Consider the following 20216-nt stretch of genomic DNA (forward strand, 5'->3'; position numbering starts at 1 on the left):
CTAGGTTTAAACAAAAATTAAACCTTTAACTGAGGCAGTGCTAATACTGTCACACGACAAAGTTCTGGCCATTATACAAAATGCACACGTTTTCTTTTTCTTTTTTTTTTCCTTTTTTTTTTTTTTTTTTTTTTAGAACCATCTGCACACGATTTAGGCAACCTGGTACACAGAAAAATGACTGAGTTCTTGGCCAGGACCCCCCACCCCAAATCCAAAGAAACAAAATGGGACCCCTTAACCCACCCCACCCCATCTCCCAAGCCCCACCCACAAAAAAGTTATCCTAGTAACTGTGTCTTTCACATTTTATAAATATTAACTTCTTAAACCTGCATCTTCTTCTTTGTCCACATATCGTCACATTACAAAAAAGAAATGTCAATTAAATACACTGTTAATGTTACTATATTAAATCTGCTCTCTGCTTCAGCACTCTGCTCCTTTTACCACCACTTCTCACCTCCTTGTGCCCACTGCCAATAAAACCAACGGCATGTTCATCGTCGCCACTGTCAGACACCCACAAGACAGAGTCATTCAGAGACAAGGAATTCTGGAGCTGGAGGAAAGGTGTTTGCTTTCCAGTATGATGCTCAATCCCAAACACTTATAGCACCTGATGGTAGAATCTGAACAGCACCAGCTGCATTGCAGCCTTGATTTATTTTGGAGTAAGAAAAAAAAAAAGAATGGGGATAAACTGGTATATAAGAGGAACAGGAAGGAGGGGAGAGAACCCAACACATGAGGTCTGCACACACAGCTGTCCTGGTTGCCCTCGGTGCAGCTCCGAGCTCCAGTTACAAGGAATTCCAAGTTCTCAGGATCTTGAAGACTCTGGAGGCCAGTAATCCCTGGATCACATTGCTTCTACCAGCTCAGAAGAGAAGTCCTGCCTAAGGTCATGAAATAAACCTGACTGCTGCCACCAGACCGAACAGAGGCAAAGAACACCTGCAAAAGCAAGAAAAGAGAGGGAATGGTTACCATGGTCATGAAGCACTTCCAGCCAGGGAATCTAAGCCACCATCATCCTCAACACTGTCAAGTACGAGAAGCTTAGACTCCTGAAGAGCCTTTTCAAAAGAAATTCTGAGGCCAGGTGCAGTGGCTCACACCTGTAATCCCAGCACTTTGGGAGGCCAGGAGTTCCAGACCAGTCTGGCCAACATGACAAAACCCATCTCTACTAAAAATACCATGTGGTGGCACACACCTGTAATCCCAGCTACTCAGGAGGCTGAGGCATGAGAATCACTTGAACCCGGGAGGTGGAGGCTGCAGTGAGCCAAGGTCACACCACTGCATTCCAGCCTGGGCAACAGAGCAAGACTCTGTCTCAAAAAATAAATAAATAAATAAATAAAAAGGCTGGGCATGGTGGCTCATGCCTGTAATCCCAGCACTTTGGGAGGCCGACGTAGGCGGACCATGAGGTCAGGAGTTCAAGATCAGCCCGGCCAAGATAGTGAAACCGCATCTCTACTAAAAACACAAAAAATTAGCTGGGCATGGTGGTGGGCTCCGGTAATCCCAGCTACTCAGGAGGCTGAGGAAGAGAATTGCTTGCACCCAGGAGGCTCAGGTTGCAGTGAGCCGAGATCACGCCACTGCACTCCATCCTGGGCGACAGAGCAAGACTCCGTCACCAAAACAAACAAACAAACAAAAACAACCCACAAAAACCTCTGGGGCAATTATCAATTTATAATTTGTAAGGAGTGACCATCTGCAGCCAATTTTTATTACAACTCAGGCTTGTTACTACTAACTCCTTACACATTGGCATATTGTGAGACGAGAAAGGAAAAAAATGAATGTTTCTGAAGTTATTTCTTTCCACTTCTACTGTTAACACCTTCTAATAAATAAATGTCTTTAAAAAACACAATGAGCAACACGGAAGACTCCTTAACAACCTAATTTCTTTTTAAAAATCAACAAAAAATGTATTAATTACTTCATATAACCCATAAATAGAATTTTTGTGCCATTTATTAATAAATCTTAAAGGACATGACATGCATGATAAAAATATTTAAATGCCTGAAATTCAAAGAATGTTATAGTTGCAGCTATGGTAAACATACTTAGGAAAGTATAAGCCAACAAGCTGACAAAATCCTGGATTAGGTCTGAGCTGTAGAGATTTTCAAGGTCACAGATTTGGGAGATAATCTGTAGGCAAAACTCCACTTGAAACTGAGTTGTAGGGTTGCAGAAGACAGTGGGTAGAGGTGAAGTGACTTTGTGTTTGGGATGTATCGGGCAAGCAGGACCAGCTGCCAAGGACAGATGTGTAGCTTCTTCTTTCTTGCATTAAATGACTAAATGTTTAAATCTGAGAACTGGGCTGACTGCTAGTCTGTCAATGTGACGCAAAAGATGGAAACGTTCTTCAGGGCCAAGTTTCAAAGGTCGTGGTGTCTTGCCTTAGGTAGTCAGACATGCTTTTGTCTGACTGGGCAGAAGAAAGAAAGGGTAGGCTTAGTAAAAATCAGTTCCACCTTCGATGCCTTCTCCCTTGGCAGGGATGGGTCAACGCCCCTGGCCATCTATCTGCTCAACTCCAAAGCCAGTTTGAAAGGGACTTCCTGGGAGGAAGGTGCCACAGGAATCGTCCCTGGAGTGATATGGCCAGTTTTGAAAAGCAAAGGGGGTGTCATGCCATGGGGTCTCTGGTGCAGGAGGTATGTTATGTCTGCATAAGATGATTTTTACTGTGAAACATTTCTGACATGCAAACCTAGGAAGCAATTTCACCACTCACAGACTAACAAGGGGCATCTTCTTGACACACATTAGGTCAGAGGAACCTTTTGATGTACCCAAATGGCACGGTGGTTCCTTCCACTCACAAAAGAATTCCAGCCAACTAAACTGGCAGCTTTTATCTTCCCTATCTCTAATTATAGCCTAGACTGGTCATCTAATAGAGTTAAAAATACATATACAAAGCAAAACCCAAATATGTTAATTTCTACAGAGAAAAATATCTCTATCCCCTCATAGCAAAAAGCAAAACATTCCCCAATCCTCACAAACATGACTAAAAAGCAACGTTTAAAACGTTCCTTGATTATTTTTATCAAAACTCCAAGGAAATTAATCATCAAACTCCATGGAAAACAAGCCATTATTAAAAGATAGAGCAACTAAAAAGAATCCATAAGGGAACTATTACCTTGTCATTGCGTTCACACAAGAATTTTAGTCTTTGAGCCCTTTTGTGCATGAACACACCATCCAAGTGACCAGTTTCCACAGATCGGATCTCTATGGCCTTCTCTCCCCAGCCCATTGTCTGATTGGATCGAATATATGCTTTTGGGGAGGGAAAAATTGCAAACCGTTAAAGATGAGGAAACAGCCCTGAAAAGATGTTGCTTACTTAATAAAAATATATTTTTATACTTCTAAATCTTTTTAAAATTTAAAATTTAAATGCCTAGTATTTAAGGATTTGTTTTCAAGGAACTCTGCCTTTGTAACCACCTTGCCTATCCTGTGAAGTAGTTACTTGCATCAGTGGTTGATCTATTTCATTTTCCTTAGGCCTTTCACGCCTATCTAGAAAAATTACCCACTGAGTTTAGAGTTTAGTGCACAGATTTTTATCAATCCAGTCATGAGAGACGGCAGGGAAGAGAAATCATGAGTGATCAGAGACAGTGACCTAATTACAATAAAACCAAAATAGTTTTGGAATAGAAACCCATGAAAATGTCAAATATCGGTCTTTATTACTGAATGCAAACTAGAAAACTATGCACAAGGCTGTTTGTAGTTATGGCTCTAGCATTCTGTGCAAATAACTTCCCTTTCTGTCTCCCTTTACCAATTCGTTACCAATTCTCTGTCTCTTTACCAGTTCTCTGTCTCCCTTTACAAAGTGGTCAACAAAAACATGTCCAATTTTCCTCTGGATGTTTTAAGGATTAAATGAGAGATTATGATAATAGAGTTTTTAAAGTAGAAAATAATTACTTGGATTTTGTTCTCAAATAGACCTATGACTATTTCCACGGCCTACAATCTAACTTTCCACCATCTACTGCCAACTACTCTGTTCAATGGTAGTCAAAAGGTCTGAAGGACATACAAAATCAGCATGATAAATAAATGGAGTCTCAGACACGGCTCCACTTTCACAAATGCTGCCTTTCCCCAAGTTCTCCATACCTACTGACGTAGGCATCTCTCCCCACTGTAGAACTACATCCTTGGTGATCCTTCCATATGTGTTTACATAAACCCCCTCATCTTCATAGCACACCAGAAGCTCCATTCCATCTGTATTGGGGAGGATGATGATTGCATGGGGTTTGATGCTACACTGGATCTAGAGAACAGGAACAAAGTACAGGAAAGAACGTCTGTGGTTATTTCCAGCCCTGTGCAAGTGCTCAGTAAGACTCTTAGTGAATGCGCTGGTACCATATCTCTGAAGATAAATACAGCAATTAGATTAACATTTTAGAATAGTCATGCAATATATATCCCCAACTCTGCTTTTTCCCAGTAATATACTCTACTGACTCACATGTCCTGAGGCCCATGAAACATTGGATGCTGGGCTCCAATTGAGAACCACTCCCAACCCAGGGATATTCTGGCCTGGCAGCAACTGCCCCAAATCCATCCCATGTTAGTCAAAGCAAGAGCTAAGAGGTTTTCACAAGGGCTCCACAGAGCCAGGAAGGCGGATTTCCACTTGTCTAAGAGCATGGAGCTATTGAAAATTGCATATCATTTAAATACTCACCCCCACACCAAGGGGAAATGAATCCCTGCTTGTGTTAGTTCACTAAGCAGAGTAAAGAAGAAAGTCAAAACAAAATGAAGCCAGTCAACCAACCATAGAGTGTGGGTTCTTTCTTACATGTGTTGGTAGATAAATGTCATAGACTGATCCTGAATCCACATCAACAGCATGGAATCCAGCACAGGATCCATAGATCACTTTCAACCTCTGGCCTTCCTCAACAGTGAGATCCACCAGTAATGGCTTATGTACCAATTCTCCAAATGACTGCAAAGAAGCCATAAGAGAAGTGAGAAGATGAAGGAGAACTTTTTTTTTTTTTTTTTTTTTGAGACGGAGTCTCGCTCTGTCACCCAGGCTGGAGTGCAGTGGCGCCATCTCGGCTCACTGCAAGCTCCACCTCCCAGGTTCGCACCATTCTCCTGCCTCAGCCTCCTGAGTAGCTGGGACTACAGGTGCCCGCCACCACGCTCGGCTAATTTTTTGTATTTTTAGTAGAGACGGGGTTTCACCACGTTAGCCAGGATGGTCTTGATCTCCTGACCTCGACCTCCCAAAGTGCTGGAATTACAGGCGTGAGCCACCGCGCCCGGCCGGAGAACTTACTTCTAATAGATCAAACTAGAGAAGACCCAACATACTCAGTTATGCAATTACTGAGCCACGCTGGCAACAACCGTAAGGCAACAATATTCTACAAAATTAGTCTTTATTATGTTTTTGCCTGTTAATTAGCATCTAGAAGACACTTCTTCCAGAAGTTATGTTCCAAATCTCCCTTTCCAGATCAAGATTTCTGCTCTGTCATTTACTGTGCTTTTGGCTGCCTTGATCAGAAAATCATGCAAAGTAAAATAGTGAGGACTTTCCTAAGAATGCTACTCAACTATTCAAATGCACAGTAGAGCGAGAGGAGTTGTAGGAGTCACACACTGAAAATTGTATCACTATTATCATACTAGTAGCTATTTGAACTATAAAGGTCTCTAATTTTCTGACTAGACTAAAATGGTGAAAAGGCCGTATGTGCTACAACAGCCTGGATTGTGCTGCTAGTCTCCATTTTTCACTGACATCACTACCCACAGTTCACAAGACTACGATAATGAAACAGCAGCTTTAAATAAGGTAATATGTATAAAACCAACTAGTACGGTATCTGGTATATAAAGGATATTAAGGCCAGATCTCAGAAGATAATATAACTGTATAACCAATTCTCTTTATTCAGTAACACTTGGATTTATTTTTTAAGCGAATATTATTTTTTAAGCGAATATTGTAACTCCATCTATCCTGCTTCACTGGGAAATCAAGCAGTAAGCAATCCAAAAACACAAATTTTGCAAATAAATGAAACCTACCCCTTCAATAAAATATAAAAAAACTATTCTAAAAAGCCAATCACCAGGCAATGTGAGGTATATTTGTAAATTTCATGAGTATTTTTGTGAACTCACAAATGAAAACAGTCCTAATTTTAAGACTAAGTACTCCATCATTTACTTTCCTAAAACTGTATACATGCAAAATGGCAAAAACATCTTAATTTATACATTAGTTCAGATGTTATAGCTGAGTTTTTTATTGAAACAAAAATGGAATCATATGAAATATTTTAACTTTTTTCACTTAGTGTATAATAATGTTGTCATCGGAATTTCTGTAATTTTTAATTAGTATTTTATGAACAGATATATCTTAAAACTGCCCTTTAGACACAGTTTTGTTATCAAAAACACATCTAAATCTTTACACGCATCCATGACTCAGGTGAAGGTCACCTTTTTAACTTAAGGGTGGAAATACTGTTCTCTTTTCCTCTGTGAACACATTGCCACATCGATTAAAGTGTCTACCCAACATTTATCTCTCTCTCCTTCTCACTGTGGGCTTAGAAAGCAGCTTAACTAAGCTTATTACATTACATTAGAAATGGTTTATGATAAAGTTATATGCTGTATTAGCACATAGCTTTTATATTAGCAATTTTAACATTCAGACTTTTTAAACATATTCCCTGACTCTTGGTTGCAGCTTGAATGGCCAATACTACTTTTAAATTCACTTGATGTTGTTACCTTAAAGGCCATAAATTTGTGATATGGCTTTGGTGCCCATGCATAGACTTCCACAGAACTCTTCAAAGCAATCACCAGAAATTTGATTCTTTCATATTTTACTGAAAAGCAGCAAATAAAAAAGCAAGAGAAGCACAGGTCAGTATCAACACAGCCCTCTAAACTGTTTTAGTTGTCTTCTGCAAACTTTATAAATATGCCTTCTATTCATTCATCCAAACAAGCAGGGGAAAAATTCAGAGAGAGAGATCACACCTCACAGTTTCCTTTTCCAGCTCTTTAATGTATTTTGACCATCAATGAGTACTTTCGCTAATGATCCTAATCTTCTTATAATAGATTCCAAGATATTTTAAAATCAAGGACAATGCCAGGTATACCACCCTGAAGTCTTCAAGGGCTTAGTATTACTCCAAATGAGTAACAACATGATTAATCAGCCAAGAGACTCCTGAAACACACAGAGACCGAGGTCCTCCTTACAACTTTCCCTAGTCCTGCATGGGGCTCACACAGACTGAGGAAGAAAAAAGGCTTATACTAAAATATTCATGAGTCCTGAATTCTACCAACAGAAGTATCTGTCAACAAGTCCAAGTATCACTAAGACCATTTCCTGATCTACAGAAGTAGTAAAACTGCCTCCTTCCCATAGCTATTTTGGTGCCCTTACTGCCAGGCAACTCTGCCAAAACAAGTACTCCCAGGGGTCCTTGAGTACCTGTGACTTACTAATGCAGATCCATGATTTCTTTACAAGCTAACATCACACCGCTACTTGATTCCTTCTTTGTGCATGAGCAGGAACTTGTTAACTGATAACTCCCCTTGTTAAACTCTATATATTACCACTGTTTAAATAAATCAATAAACGAACATTAAGACACAAAGGTTTATAACAGTCTGACAAAACCGGTACGGTTTCATAGACTTCTGCGATAATAGAAACTCTCCGTATCTGTATTGCTAATATAACCACCACACACATGGGGCTATTGCACACTTAGAATGTACTAGTGCCATTGAGGAGCTAAATTTTAAGGTTTCCTTAATTTTTATTAATTTAATATACATTTAAATAGCTCCCTATTCTTGGTGGCAACCATAATGACAACGAATGAATGATATTACCCACACTTATCTCCTGAAAATACTTGTGATTCATTCTGTATGAGTGACAGGCCTGAAGGCCTACTGTTTTGTTCTGGGGAAAAGCCCAACAGACTTTTAACCCGTCTGTCTCTTGCTCCCCCTGCAGGATAATCTATTCATGTACATTTCATCTGTTATGAGCTGTTTCATTACATTTAGCCTTAGATGATTTTAGTTATACCTCAACACATAAAAATACTTCACATAAACACAGAAAACCCTAATCCTAAAATCTATCCTAAGCAGATAGTTCTACTTTCCCATATCATTAGAACTGTCAGAGATACTGAGGCAGCTCCCACAATCACCATTAACCCATGAGCTGAGGGGTGCAGACAAACTACACCAACAAGACAATGCCAAGCATGACAACATCCCTCGGAACAGAGGAACTGATGATGTATATATTTTCATAAACATAGAAAAAAGAAAACACGCAAGCAGAAACAAACATTCAATAGGCCCGTAACATTAATCAGTTTTAGGTATATAGAAAAACTTCCTGTTTAAATTCTGTTAGACTATAACATCTTTCCTATAAAACTTTAATTTGGCTAAGGTCCATTATTTCTCCCGTATGTCTAACATTAGTGCCAGTATTTTGGTTTTTTCATGTTTAAAAAAAAATTGTTTTGATTAGCTGGGCGTGGTGGCAAGGTGCCTGTAATCCCAACTATTCAGGAGGCTGAGGCAGGAGAATCGCTTGAACCCGGGAGGTGGAGGTTGCAGTGAGCTGAGATCGCACCATTGCACTCCAGCCTGGGTAACAAGAGCAAAACTCCATCTCAAAAAGAGTTTTGGTTTTGTTCCTGTGAGATTTTACTTCATGAGAATCACTGCTTCATGCCAAGGAGAAAAAACAATACAATTGCCATAAAACACTGACTGGCCAGCTGGGCTCACTTACTAGTGAGGAGCATAGTAGCTGTGCACAGGCACTTAATTCAAAATGGCAGGCCATAAGCCCTTGAGTCAAACTCTCAAACACTCTTATCAGTGCCTGCCAAGGACCTCCAGACCTCTAAGTGGAGAATAAGCCTGGCATGTAAAAAAGGACTCAAGTCAGCTGGCTTCCACTGACAAGATTTCCTTAAAGAGGTTACTGTCAACCACATCTTACAGAGGAGAAGAATGTGGACTGTCAAAGAGGAGGAGTGGAAAGACTCTCACAAGATGCACAGCGTGGGGGAGACTGAGGGCGGAGTGAGTTGCAGGGATGAACTCTGTTATGCATATAGGTGCACAGAGGGAGTAAGACAATGTCTAGATGAGACCTCAAGATTAGAATGTGCCTTGGAAACAGAACACCAGAAATGATCCACGTGTTTCAGAAACAAGTTTATTATTACAAACTTCAAAAAACCTGTGAAAATTTAAAGTTTAAAATTCAAACTCTATTCAAACTCTGGAAAAACAAAATATGACGCTTCTAGAACTTACCAACTTTATAATGTACACATCCTTCCAAATCCCCTACGGTTGTCCATCCCTGCTTCTTCTCAACTTCTGGATCATTGTGAAGTATTTTATTTCTTAACCAGGACAAATAGTAGACACGTAACTTATCCTTTTTGCCTAGCAAAATAAATATAAATATTTTACATGCATATTCAGAAGTAGGTCTCATCATTAATAACAATAGTAACCAAAAGAAATCAATCACTTAAGGCCAGCACTTAAACCTAGTGAAAGGCAAGTCACAAGTTGGAGATGTGTACCACAGAAACAGCTGACAAGGGAGTCATAATCCAGAATATGTAAAAAACTCCTATAAATCAAATAGAACAGGAGATAACAATAGAAAAACTGGATGTGCCACTATAACTGGAACTTTGCAAAAGAAGTGATCTCACAGACACACAAAAAGATGCTCATTCTCAACAGTAATAACGTGTGTTAAAACAGTAATAAGATGATTTCATATACCTATCAGTATGTCTAGAATTCAAAAGACTGACAATATCAAAGGTAGGCAAGATGTGGAACAACTAGAAACTTCAGAAACTAGTGTTGTAAACTGTTAGAACTGTTTTTGTAAGTTTGGCACTATCTATTAAAGTAGGATATGTGCATATCTTACATATGGTCTGGTAATCTCTCTCCTAATATAAATGTATATGTATGCCCCCAAGTACAACAACAGGAATGTTCATAGCAGCATGGTTCCTAATAGCTCCAAACAGGAAACAATAATGTCTGAATGGATAGTAAAATGAGTAAATACATTGTGGTGTAGTCATCTAAAGGAACAAAGAGACTACAGCTCAAGCAACAACAAAAAAAATGATGGTGGGCAACGTCAGCCACACACATCAACAAGCTAAGAAGAAAAATCATATGATCATATCAACAGATGCAGAAAAACATTTGACAAAACCCAATACCTACTTATGATAAAAACTTTCAGGGAAATAGGAATAGAGGGGGAACTGCCTCAATTTGACAAGAAACATCTACCATAAAACCTTACAGCTAACGTCATACATAATGGCAAGAAACTAGATGCTTTCCTCATAAGACAGAGAACAAGGGAAGGATTTCCCTTCTCATAACTCCTAGTAAATGTTATATTGGGTGTCCTAGCTAATGCAATTAGACAAAAAAGGGAAATAAAAGGTACAAGGACTGGGGAGGAAGAAATAAAACTGTCTTTCTCCACAGAAGACATGACTGTCTAGGTAGAAAATCCTGAAGAATCAACCAAAAAAAATCCAAAACCAACCAACCAACCAAAAACCCTGCTGGAACTAATAAGCGATTATAGCAAGAATTATAGCAAGGTTGCAGGATACAAGCCTAATAAAATAAAACAGTGAGTCACTTTCCTGTATTTCCTGTATACCAGCAACAAATCATTAGAATTTGAAATTAAGACTACAACACCATTTATACTAGTACTTAAAAAAACAAAATGGGTATAATAAATCTAATAAAATTAGCCCTTTGCTAGTTTTACTTAAGGAAAACTACAAATTCTGATGAAATCAAAGAAGAACTAAATAAATGGAGAGAGATTTCCATGTTAATGGACAGAACAGTCAATACTGTCAAGACATCAGTACTTTCCAACTTGATCCACAGAGTCAATGCAATTCTAATCAAAATCCCAAGTTATTTTGTACATATCAATAAGCTGACTCTAGAGGCAAAAGACCCAACACAGTCCACATAACATTAAAAAAGAACAAAGTTGAAAGACTGACAGTACCTGACTTCAAGATTTACTATAAATCTACAGTAATCAAAACAGTGTGGTTATTAGCACAAAAAGAGACAAATAGATAAATGGGAAAAAATAGAGCCCAGAAATAGAACTATACACCAGGCGCGGTGGCTCACGCCTGTAATCCCAGTACTTTATGGGGCAAAGATGGGCGGATCATGAGGTCAGGAGCTTGAGACCAGCCTGACCAACATGGTGAAACCCTGTCTCCACTAAAAATAGAAAAATCAGCCAGGCGTGGTGGCACATGCCTATAATCCCAGCTACTCAGGAGGCTGAGGCAGGAGAATTGCTTGAACCCGGAAGGCAGAGGTTGTAGTGAGCTGAGATCTCACCACTGCACTCCAGCCTGGATGACAGATTGAGACTCCGTGTCAAAAAAAAAAAAAAAAATAGAACTATACAAATATAGCAGTAATCTACAAAGGAGCACAAGCAATTCAATGGAGAAAGGTTAGTCTTTTTAATGAATGCTGCTGCAACAACTAGATATCCATAGGCAAAAGAAAATAAATCTACACAAACTTTGAAACTTTCACAAATATCAATTCAAAATGGATTGTGGACCTAAATGTGAAACACAAAGCTGTAAAGCAGATTCTAGAAGGTAACAGAAGAAAATCCAAGTGACTCTGGATTTGGCAATGACTTTTTAGATACAATACCAGAAGCACAATTCATGAAAGAAAAAACTAGTAAGTTGGACTTCACTAAAATAAAAACTTCTCTTCTGCAAAAGACATCATTCCACAGCATGAACAAACAAGCCACAAACTGGCAGAAAATATCCGCAAAACACATATCTGATCAGAAACTTAGATCCAAAATACACGAAGAACTCTTAAAACTCAACAATAAGCAAGCAACAATCCAATTACAAAATGGATTACAGATAGAAGAAATACTTCACCAGAAGATATACAAACATAAGAAAAGATGTACCATACATCATTAGGAAATTGCAAATTAAAATGAGATACACCTATTAATTCCTACACCCCTTCAGAATGGCTAAACTGCAAAATACTGAAAAAACGTTTAGAAAAAGTCTACTTAAAAAAAAAAAAAAAAAAAAAGCAGCAGCTGACACTAGAACACATACTGTTTTACCATTATATAAAATCAGTTCAATGAAGGCAAAATCAACCTAACATGTTCAAAGTCTGGACAGTGCTTGCCTCTGGGGGCAGTCCCAGGGTGGCTTCACAGGGCAGTTTTGGGGTGCTGGCAATGTTCCATGTCCTCACCAGGGTGGGGCTATCTGGATGGATTCTGCATGTGACAGCTCATTGAGCTGTATGCTTATCTGTACTTTCTGTGTATATCATACTTCAGTATAATCCTTTTAACTTTTGGGGAATTGTTTGCAGGAAAATATTCAATATAGGTTAAGAGAAGAAAAAGACCACACAGTTTTATATATAATGTTTTGTTTCCATCTTGTGAGATATATTTACAGAGAAAAGGAGAGGGAAATATAAAATGTTAACAAGAGTTATCTCTGAGATGGGGGTGACATTTTGTTTTATTCTTCCTAAGTTTCTTCTATTTTTGAAGCTTCCTACAATTGACATGTACTACATTTATGATTGTGAAAACCACTGAAAGTTAATAAGGAAGGAAAAAAAAAAAAACAGAAAAGTAGACCAAAAAATGATTACTGGTATCAGCTGATTATAATTATTATTATTATTATTTTTTTTTTTTTGGAGACAGGCTCTCGCTCTGTCACCCAGGCTGGAGTGCAGTGGTGCTATCACAGCTCACTGCAGCCTCGACATCCCAGGCAAAAGCAATCCTCCTGCCTTGGCCTCTCAAATTGCTGGGATTACAGGCATACGCCACTGCACCTGGTCTCAGCTGAGTATTGATCCCCATGAACTGTCTTGTTTCACTGGATCACTAAATGCAGATTTGTTTTCTCCAACTTAAAAAACTACCATCCATCAGCACTCTAGTTTTAAATGGCTGTTTCCTCATTTAAGTATAAATAGTGAAATTTTTGCATTTCAAGAAACTCCTTTACTTAACAACCAAAGCATATATTAGAAGTAAAATAACTTCAAGCAAATATGTTACATAACAAGCTTGTACTAACAAGCAGATAATTAAATAAAAATCACTGGTGGTATCATAAGTGATTATAATATCATAAGTGACTGTAAGTAGTGGTATATAAGACTCATTTAAAGTCTTACAATTTTGCATGCCATCTGACCAAGGAATAACACTAATTATTAGGAAATTATGATCTATGCAACATGGTATGTGCCTGAAGGTTAAGTAAGCTACAAGGATATCTGTGAAAAATGTTCACATGAGAGAAAAAAGGGAATATACCTAAAGGGCAGCAAGAGAAGATAACTAAATACATTTTAATACATCTATGCAAGGAAACATCCTCTAGCCATATAAAATGGAGGCCATGGAAGGATGTTCAATGGCATGGAGAAAGCAGACTACGTGTTTTGGACAATCAGGCCTGGATGGGATACACCCTAACTTCAGGAAAGAGGTTGCCATGGACAGGTAGATATGGGAGGAACAGGGATGCTGACTGTATGTACAACAGTGTACTGCAACAACTGTTCAAACTGGCTAGTTATAGTTAGTACTTGGGTGCCATTATCCTATGTTTGAAATATTGTATAACCATTTTTATGCAGATTTTTTTCCCTTAAGTATACAGTGAGTGTGGTGTATGCTTAAAAAACTGGAATTTAAAAACTTATAAAAGTTAAAAGATATGATCTCTGGATGATTTTACTTTTTATTTCTTGTAGTTGTTTTCCTGTACTAGTTTATATTACACAATTTATACTAAGAAAAATGCTCTTCTTAAAAAGAGACATAATTGGCCGGGCGCAGTGGCTCATGCCTATAATCCCAGCACTCTGGGAGGCCAAGGTGGGTGGATCATGAGGTCAGGAGATCAAGACCATCCTGGCTAACATGGTGAAACCCTGTCTCTACTAAAAATACAAAAAATCAGCCGGGCATGGTGGGAAGTGCCTGTAGTCCCAGCTACTCGGGAGGCTGAGGCAGGAGAATGGTGTGAACCTGGGAGACGGAGCTTGCAGTGAGTGGAGATTGTGCTACTGCACTCCAGCCTGGGTGACAGAGTGAGACTCCGTCTCAAAAAATAAATAAATAAATAAGTAAAAAAGAGACATAATTGTGTTAATTCACATAATAAAAACCATAATACAATACTTTTACAATAATGGCAAAGAATACTTCCTTTTGCAAGTACAAAAATTAGCTGGGCTTGGTGGCACTTGCCTGTAGTCCCAGCTACTCGGGAGGCTGAGGCAGGAGAATTGCTTGAACCTGGGAGGCGGAGCTTGCAGTGAGCCAAGATCGCGCCACTGCACTCCAGCCTGGCGACACAGCAAGACTCCGTCTCAAAAAAAAAAAAAAAAAAAAAAGTCTGGTGGAAAGGAGTGGACACAGACCTACATATTGGACAAGGCAAATGAAATCTAACAAGCAACTGGGCAGAGAGGGCAGTGAGAGATGCCAGTGAGAAAGAACACATTCATACGCTTCTCAAGACTGCTTTCGGAGGAGCCAGAGATCAAATGGGCGTGTGTGTCACCTCTGAATACGTCTTCAGCTCACACTATTGTCAAGTCTCAATGTGGTTGTACCTTATTTAGCCAGTACATCAGCGAATGAGCTAACTGAAGTTTAGTGTGTAAAGCTACAATATTGTTAAGATGGTGTCACATATTCTGGTTTACAAAACAAACACTCACCAGATATTGTCACCAAGACATTCAAGCCCTCAAGTACGTCCATTTGTTGAAATCGTCTTCGGTTGATCAGAGGATAGACCTTCCCTTGGCCACTTCTGTCCAGCAGCATCAGGCCACTCTCTGTACCCACTAGCAAATTCACTCCTGTTTCAGGGACACAGAAAGGCCTCAATTTTATGCTGTGCTTGGCAAATCCCCAGGTTGTATAGAAAGGATAACATCATCTATTTGGAAAAAAGTGCAGCTTCCTTAATTCACCCAGAAGCAGAAATCCTTAAAATAGTCAAAGGTTAAACAGTTAAAGTAACCAATCCTGCAATACATCACCATGTAGCAATGATGCTGACATATTTAAACATAAGAAAGGATAAGGGAAAGAACAAGAAACCCTCATCCCATCAATTTCCTTAATAATCCATTAGTTTCTAGTTCTTCCTCAGTTCCTCGAGAATGTTATATGCTGATTATTTCCTATCTTTACAGATTCTATGTCTAATTAGCCACATCACACATTTGAACAAACCTTCATCTGATACCATGATCTCTTTGTGCTTCCTCATCTTTCATTGGCAAATCTCTGGAATGGGCCATATAAATGCAGCCCTCAAATCCTTAACAGCTTATGATTCGGCTTCCATCACTCACATTTAAGCTTTTCTTAAAGATCACTTTCCACCATCATCAAGAAACAACTGTAGTCAGTTCTCTTGTCCTTCCATTTCTTAGGACTATCAAAATATTGTGATTTGATATTTGACTCACCCTACTTCTCTAACCTTGTACGGTCACAGTCTCCACACTCTTCTGCTGCCTCCTTCCGTATTTCCACACCTGCCCTCTGCTTCCTCAGTGGAGACATTTCCACTGCTGTCCATCTGGTGACACCCACCCACCTGTGCATGAGTGTGCCTCAGAACCAGTAACTCCTAATTCCATGCTGCTACTTTGCCTCCTGCTTTCCACCCACTGCAGATCTCTACTGAAACTAGCCTCGTGACTTGGCCGTTTCTATCAACAGCTCCCAAGCTGCTCTGCCAAACTAGCTAAAACTGGCCACTACAGCCAGAGAAAACCCCTTCTCTGTCCCTCCTTTCCCTTTCCTCTGCTCTCACAATTGTTCAGCCTTTGGCAACCTTTTAAGTGACGGATAGAGACCTTAATTAAGGTTGTTAAAGGAGCTTCCCTCCACTTTCTCATGATGTACATCCAATCAATCCTAATCTTGCTAAAATACTCAAGTCATGACTATCTTCAAAAACTACACATTCCATGTAGAAATTGTTCCAAAAGCCTTGGACTGGCATCTAAGACTGTCTGCCCCTTGGCCAAAGCACTTCTCCCTCTTGATCATTCATGTATTTCCCCAAATGCTCTTGTTCCCTGACCTAGAACCTTCACTGTCAGAATCACCTTTGTAACATGTAGCACAGATGACCCTACATTCCTAGGGAATTGGGCACATATCTGTGTGTACTGATTTCCTCAGTCATAAACTCACCAAGACAAGGAATAAAGTATTTGTGTAGAGGGAATGAGGCGGAAGAATATCATGGCACATACATGTATGCCCACACCCACCCACACCCTATTTCCAGATAATTTGAAATAAATAATTGTGACGACATTGAGAGAACAACCCTCCTACAGCCCTCTCTCTGTTCGTGCCTGGCCCTTATAGAGTTGATTGAGTTGGGATTATCCCAACATTTGGAGGACAGTATCTACCCAAGCAATGCTTGTGGGCATAGTGACTTAACGCTTAGAGATTAAAATAAAAAATGCTGTACAACTAAAAAGATTATCAGTATAAGAAAAATATTTAAATATGTAATATGTGATTCATTTTCATATAATTTTATTCTTGAGGTTGGCCATTCTGCCCTGACTATATCCTTGTCAAGGTGGAACTTATTTGAATATTATGCTTATGTTTCCCTGCATATATCTAGGCAAGTTGATCTAAAACAGCTTAGAAATTATTGGTAGAAAAGACAGATATTTATTGATAGAACTGCTGCCAGACAGATACCATTTCAAAGGTTCTATTTTACACAATATTTTGATATTTTCCTGGTCAATCTTCAGTATCAAGTAGATTTTTTTAAACTCCTATGTCAAGAATCTGGTAATAACTACACAAAATATGGGCCTTGTGAAGAAATCCTATTATATGTGTTTCTAAAAACTAACATATAAACATCAACCTCAAGATTTTACAGTGAGAAAGAATGAGGGAGTAACAAGATAAAGCTGAAGACTCTTTTCAAAACACAAAAGCTGCAGGTATTGTGGCACTTACACTCTATCTTCTACTTCTCCATGATATATTTCCAAGTTGTATAATTGTACAGTTGTATAATTTTATAAAGTACTGAATGCTAATAGTCAAAAGAATAGTCACTGTAAAGTACTTGGAAATTACGAGCATGAAAAATGAAAAACACTGGGTTGCATGTTGCAGTAAGTTTTTATAAATATACTTCTCCAACATTTCCACTGCTAGATACGATTGAATTTTATAGTGAGAACAGTCAACCTCAGGGTTCAGGGGTACAATGTACACTATTGAGTATAATGGGCTGATGGTTACACTAAAAACCCAGACTTAACCACTATACAATATATCCATGTAACAAAACTACTACAAAAATTTGTTTAATAAAAATAAAATGGAGATTAATCATGCCAATATTTGACAGCTAAAATGGGTGCAATCATATACATGTGCCACACCAGTCTGCTAATATACCACTCTGCATATAACAGGAGATGGGCATCATAGACGCCTTCCATCCTGTCTATCCACAAACTATTCAATGCAGCACTTCTCTAGAAGACCAGCCACCGCTCAGAACAAAATGACAGTGTTGGAGTAGTGGCTAGACACCTACCCCATAAGGCAGCACACAGAATCTCAGAGTTAAACCTCTTCTTGTATTTACGAATCTCCGGGGTGTCACTCTGTGGCCTAGTGTTGGTAGGATTCACATTGACCACTGAGCCTTTCCGGGTAGGATCTTGCCTTATGGCTTCTGGTCTCATCCCATCACAGGAAAATCCCACTGAAACACAATATATTTGAAATTATTTTCTGTACGCACACACACTATGCCTGCCTCCCTTCCCCAGTATACTTCAAGTAAATATTCATGTGGTATAACGAACACTTTGTCAAAGAGAAGAAATCTGTAAGCAATGTATATGGAAAAAGGAAATGGACTCTGCATCTCATTGCAAATAAGGCATACAACTGGGATGGGAAGTTTCTGTACCCGAGGTCTGTGCCTGTGAACAATCAGCTACACCTAAGCCACCCAAAAGAGCAACTCAAAGATAAAGTCCCATTTGTCAGCTGCTTTCTTGTTGCTACTGTACTTACCCACAGAAGTCACTGTTGTTCCGCTAGATGGAGAAATCTGTAGTAATCTGGGGTCTATAAAAGGTGTAAAGGAGGAGGAAGATTTGTGTTTCTGGAGTGTGCTACTAGCGGACTGAGTCTGCAATGTAAATTTCAATGTTATTAATACAACTGGCATTTTAAAAATGAACATTAAAAATACACATTTCAATTCACTTCTATATTGCACTATTTCCCAATACTTTGCTCTATTTGCCTTGCATCATTCCCCCAAAAAATGCTCTGCGGGGAGCTTCCACGTGGCACAGCACCCCTCAGGGCAGCTTTACCTGGAACCACTGCAGGAGCCGTATCTCTACCAGAGACATTGCTCACTTACAAAGCGGTGCTGCAAGCTACCAATGAAATCTAGACTTCATGTGCCTAGCTTTAAAAAAAAATTAAGTAAATACTTATAATGAAACTCCTAAAGGAGGTCTGAAATGTCTTGATCTCAATTCACCAACTTCTGAATTTATTCTCCTACCCAAGAGTCCAAATAATCTATGCTGGAATATTGGCAATTGTTAATAATTGTAGTTATTTTAAATTGAGCCTCTTGCCAGAAAGCTACAGAAGCTTTGGCTACTGTTGTTTTAGGTGCATCACCATTAAACCCATACCAAATGAGGACTCATTAGTGAAAGGTGCAAATGACAAAAGAAGGCATATCTTTTTTATCTTTTAGGAGCACTAGTGTTTTGGTTAATAATGTAACTTAAGACAAAAAAACACAAAGAAAGTGAAACAAATTGTTAAGTGGAAATGTAATGACAATTAAAAACAAAACAAACAGAAAAATAAATTTGCCGGTTTAGTGAGTTAAGGGTTATAGTAAAATACTGCACATTAGAGCGAAATGGAGCAAAGTTTAAAATATAAATATAAGGAAGAATGTGAGTGTAGGTGGGATATATACCTCAGGAGAAAAAAGGAACATGTCTGATCAAGTGCTTTTGTCCTGTACCATTGGACCCCCTCCATGGACACCTGAGGGTCACCATGTCCTAGAGCCCATGCCCTCCCCTAAGCTTCCCACCTGAACATCTGTCCCCTGGCAGCTTCCCTCCCTGTCCCATGAGTCAGGAGCCAGTCTAGCCGATGCCAAGCCTGTCTAGGAAGCAGTTGACTTGCCCCTGCTCCTCCGGAGGAGAGGATTTTTCTGATTCTTTCTAACCTCCCTCAACTGGTAGATGAAGACACTTAAACCAAATCTTCTGTGGAATCAAATCACTTGTTTAATTCAATACGGGTGCTCAAGTGGGCTATGTCACTACACCTGGAGTATAACCCTGTTCAAAGAGCAAAGAATCACCCAGACTGAGCTAACACCCAGACCGAGCACCACAACCAAGCCTTCAAAGGAGCACACAGATTTCCCACACAAAATTTTAAATTAAAAACAAGCTCAAACCTTTGTCCTTCTTGCTTAACATCCTAATTTTTTCTAGGTTTCCCAAAAATAATTTGGCTTCTAAACCTCTGAGTGATTGTAAATTTCAAAGAACAAACTCCTTAACAGGGTTGGTGAAAACAAGTAAGAGTAATCAACCAACAACCCACCCCCCAAACAAGGAAAAAAAAAAAAAATCAGTTCTGTTTGAAAGAGATTCCTGTACAGGATAATAAGTTTGTCCAGATAAGGCCAAGCCTGCTGAACCGAATCTTCCTATATTTTATTTATTGGATAAAAAGAATGAAAAAGGCAGATTCCACAAATGACTATAAGAATTTCATGCCAAATACATAATACCGGTCTGAGGACAGAGCAATCATTTTATTTAGATTTTTAAAAAATAAACTAGATAAAGCCATGCAACTATACTTATCTACAGAA

General features: G+C 39.1%; 1 protein-coding gene across 50 annotated transcripts in view; it reads right to left on the bottom strand.

Annotated features, from left to right (window-relative positions):
* Positions 1–626: 626 nt before the first annotated feature.
* MAP4K4 (mitogen-activated protein kinase kinase kinase kinase 4) overlaps positions 627–20216 on the bottom strand; it is a 193650-nt gene continuing 174060 nt past the window's right edge. For 28 of the 50 annotated variants that reach the window (XM_054678099.2, XM_054678083.2, XM_054678082.2 and 25 more), the window contains 9 exons: positions 18362–18479; positions 17874–18044; positions 14983–15126; positions 9442–9576; positions 6850–6950; positions 4886–5035; positions 4186–4345; positions 3188–3327; positions 627–957 (listed from right to left, as the gene is read on the bottom strand). In XM_054678099.2, the coding sequence (XP_054534074.1) occupies positions 874–957; positions 3188–3327; positions 4186–4345; positions 4886–5035; positions 6850–6950; positions 9442–9576; positions 14983–15126; positions 17874–18044; positions 18362–18479 (1203 nt within the window). In that variant the 3' untranslated portion in view covers positions 627–873. Of the gene's footprint in view, positions 958–3187; positions 3328–4185; positions 4346–4861; positions 5036–6849; positions 6951–9441; positions 9577–14982; positions 15127–17873; positions 18045–18361; positions 18480–20216 lie in introns of all 50 variants that reach the window. The other 22 variants (XM_016949158.4, XM_016949148.4, XM_016949133.4 and 19 more) reach the window with 1 other exon arrangement.

This window comes from Pan troglodytes, chromosome 12 (genome assembly GCF_028858775.2).
Source record: "Pan troglodytes isolate AG18354 chromosome 12, NHGRI_mPanTro3-v2.0_pri, whole genome shotgun sequence".
NCBI lineage: Eukaryota > Metazoa > Chordata > Mammalia > Primates > Hominidae > Pan > Pan troglodytes.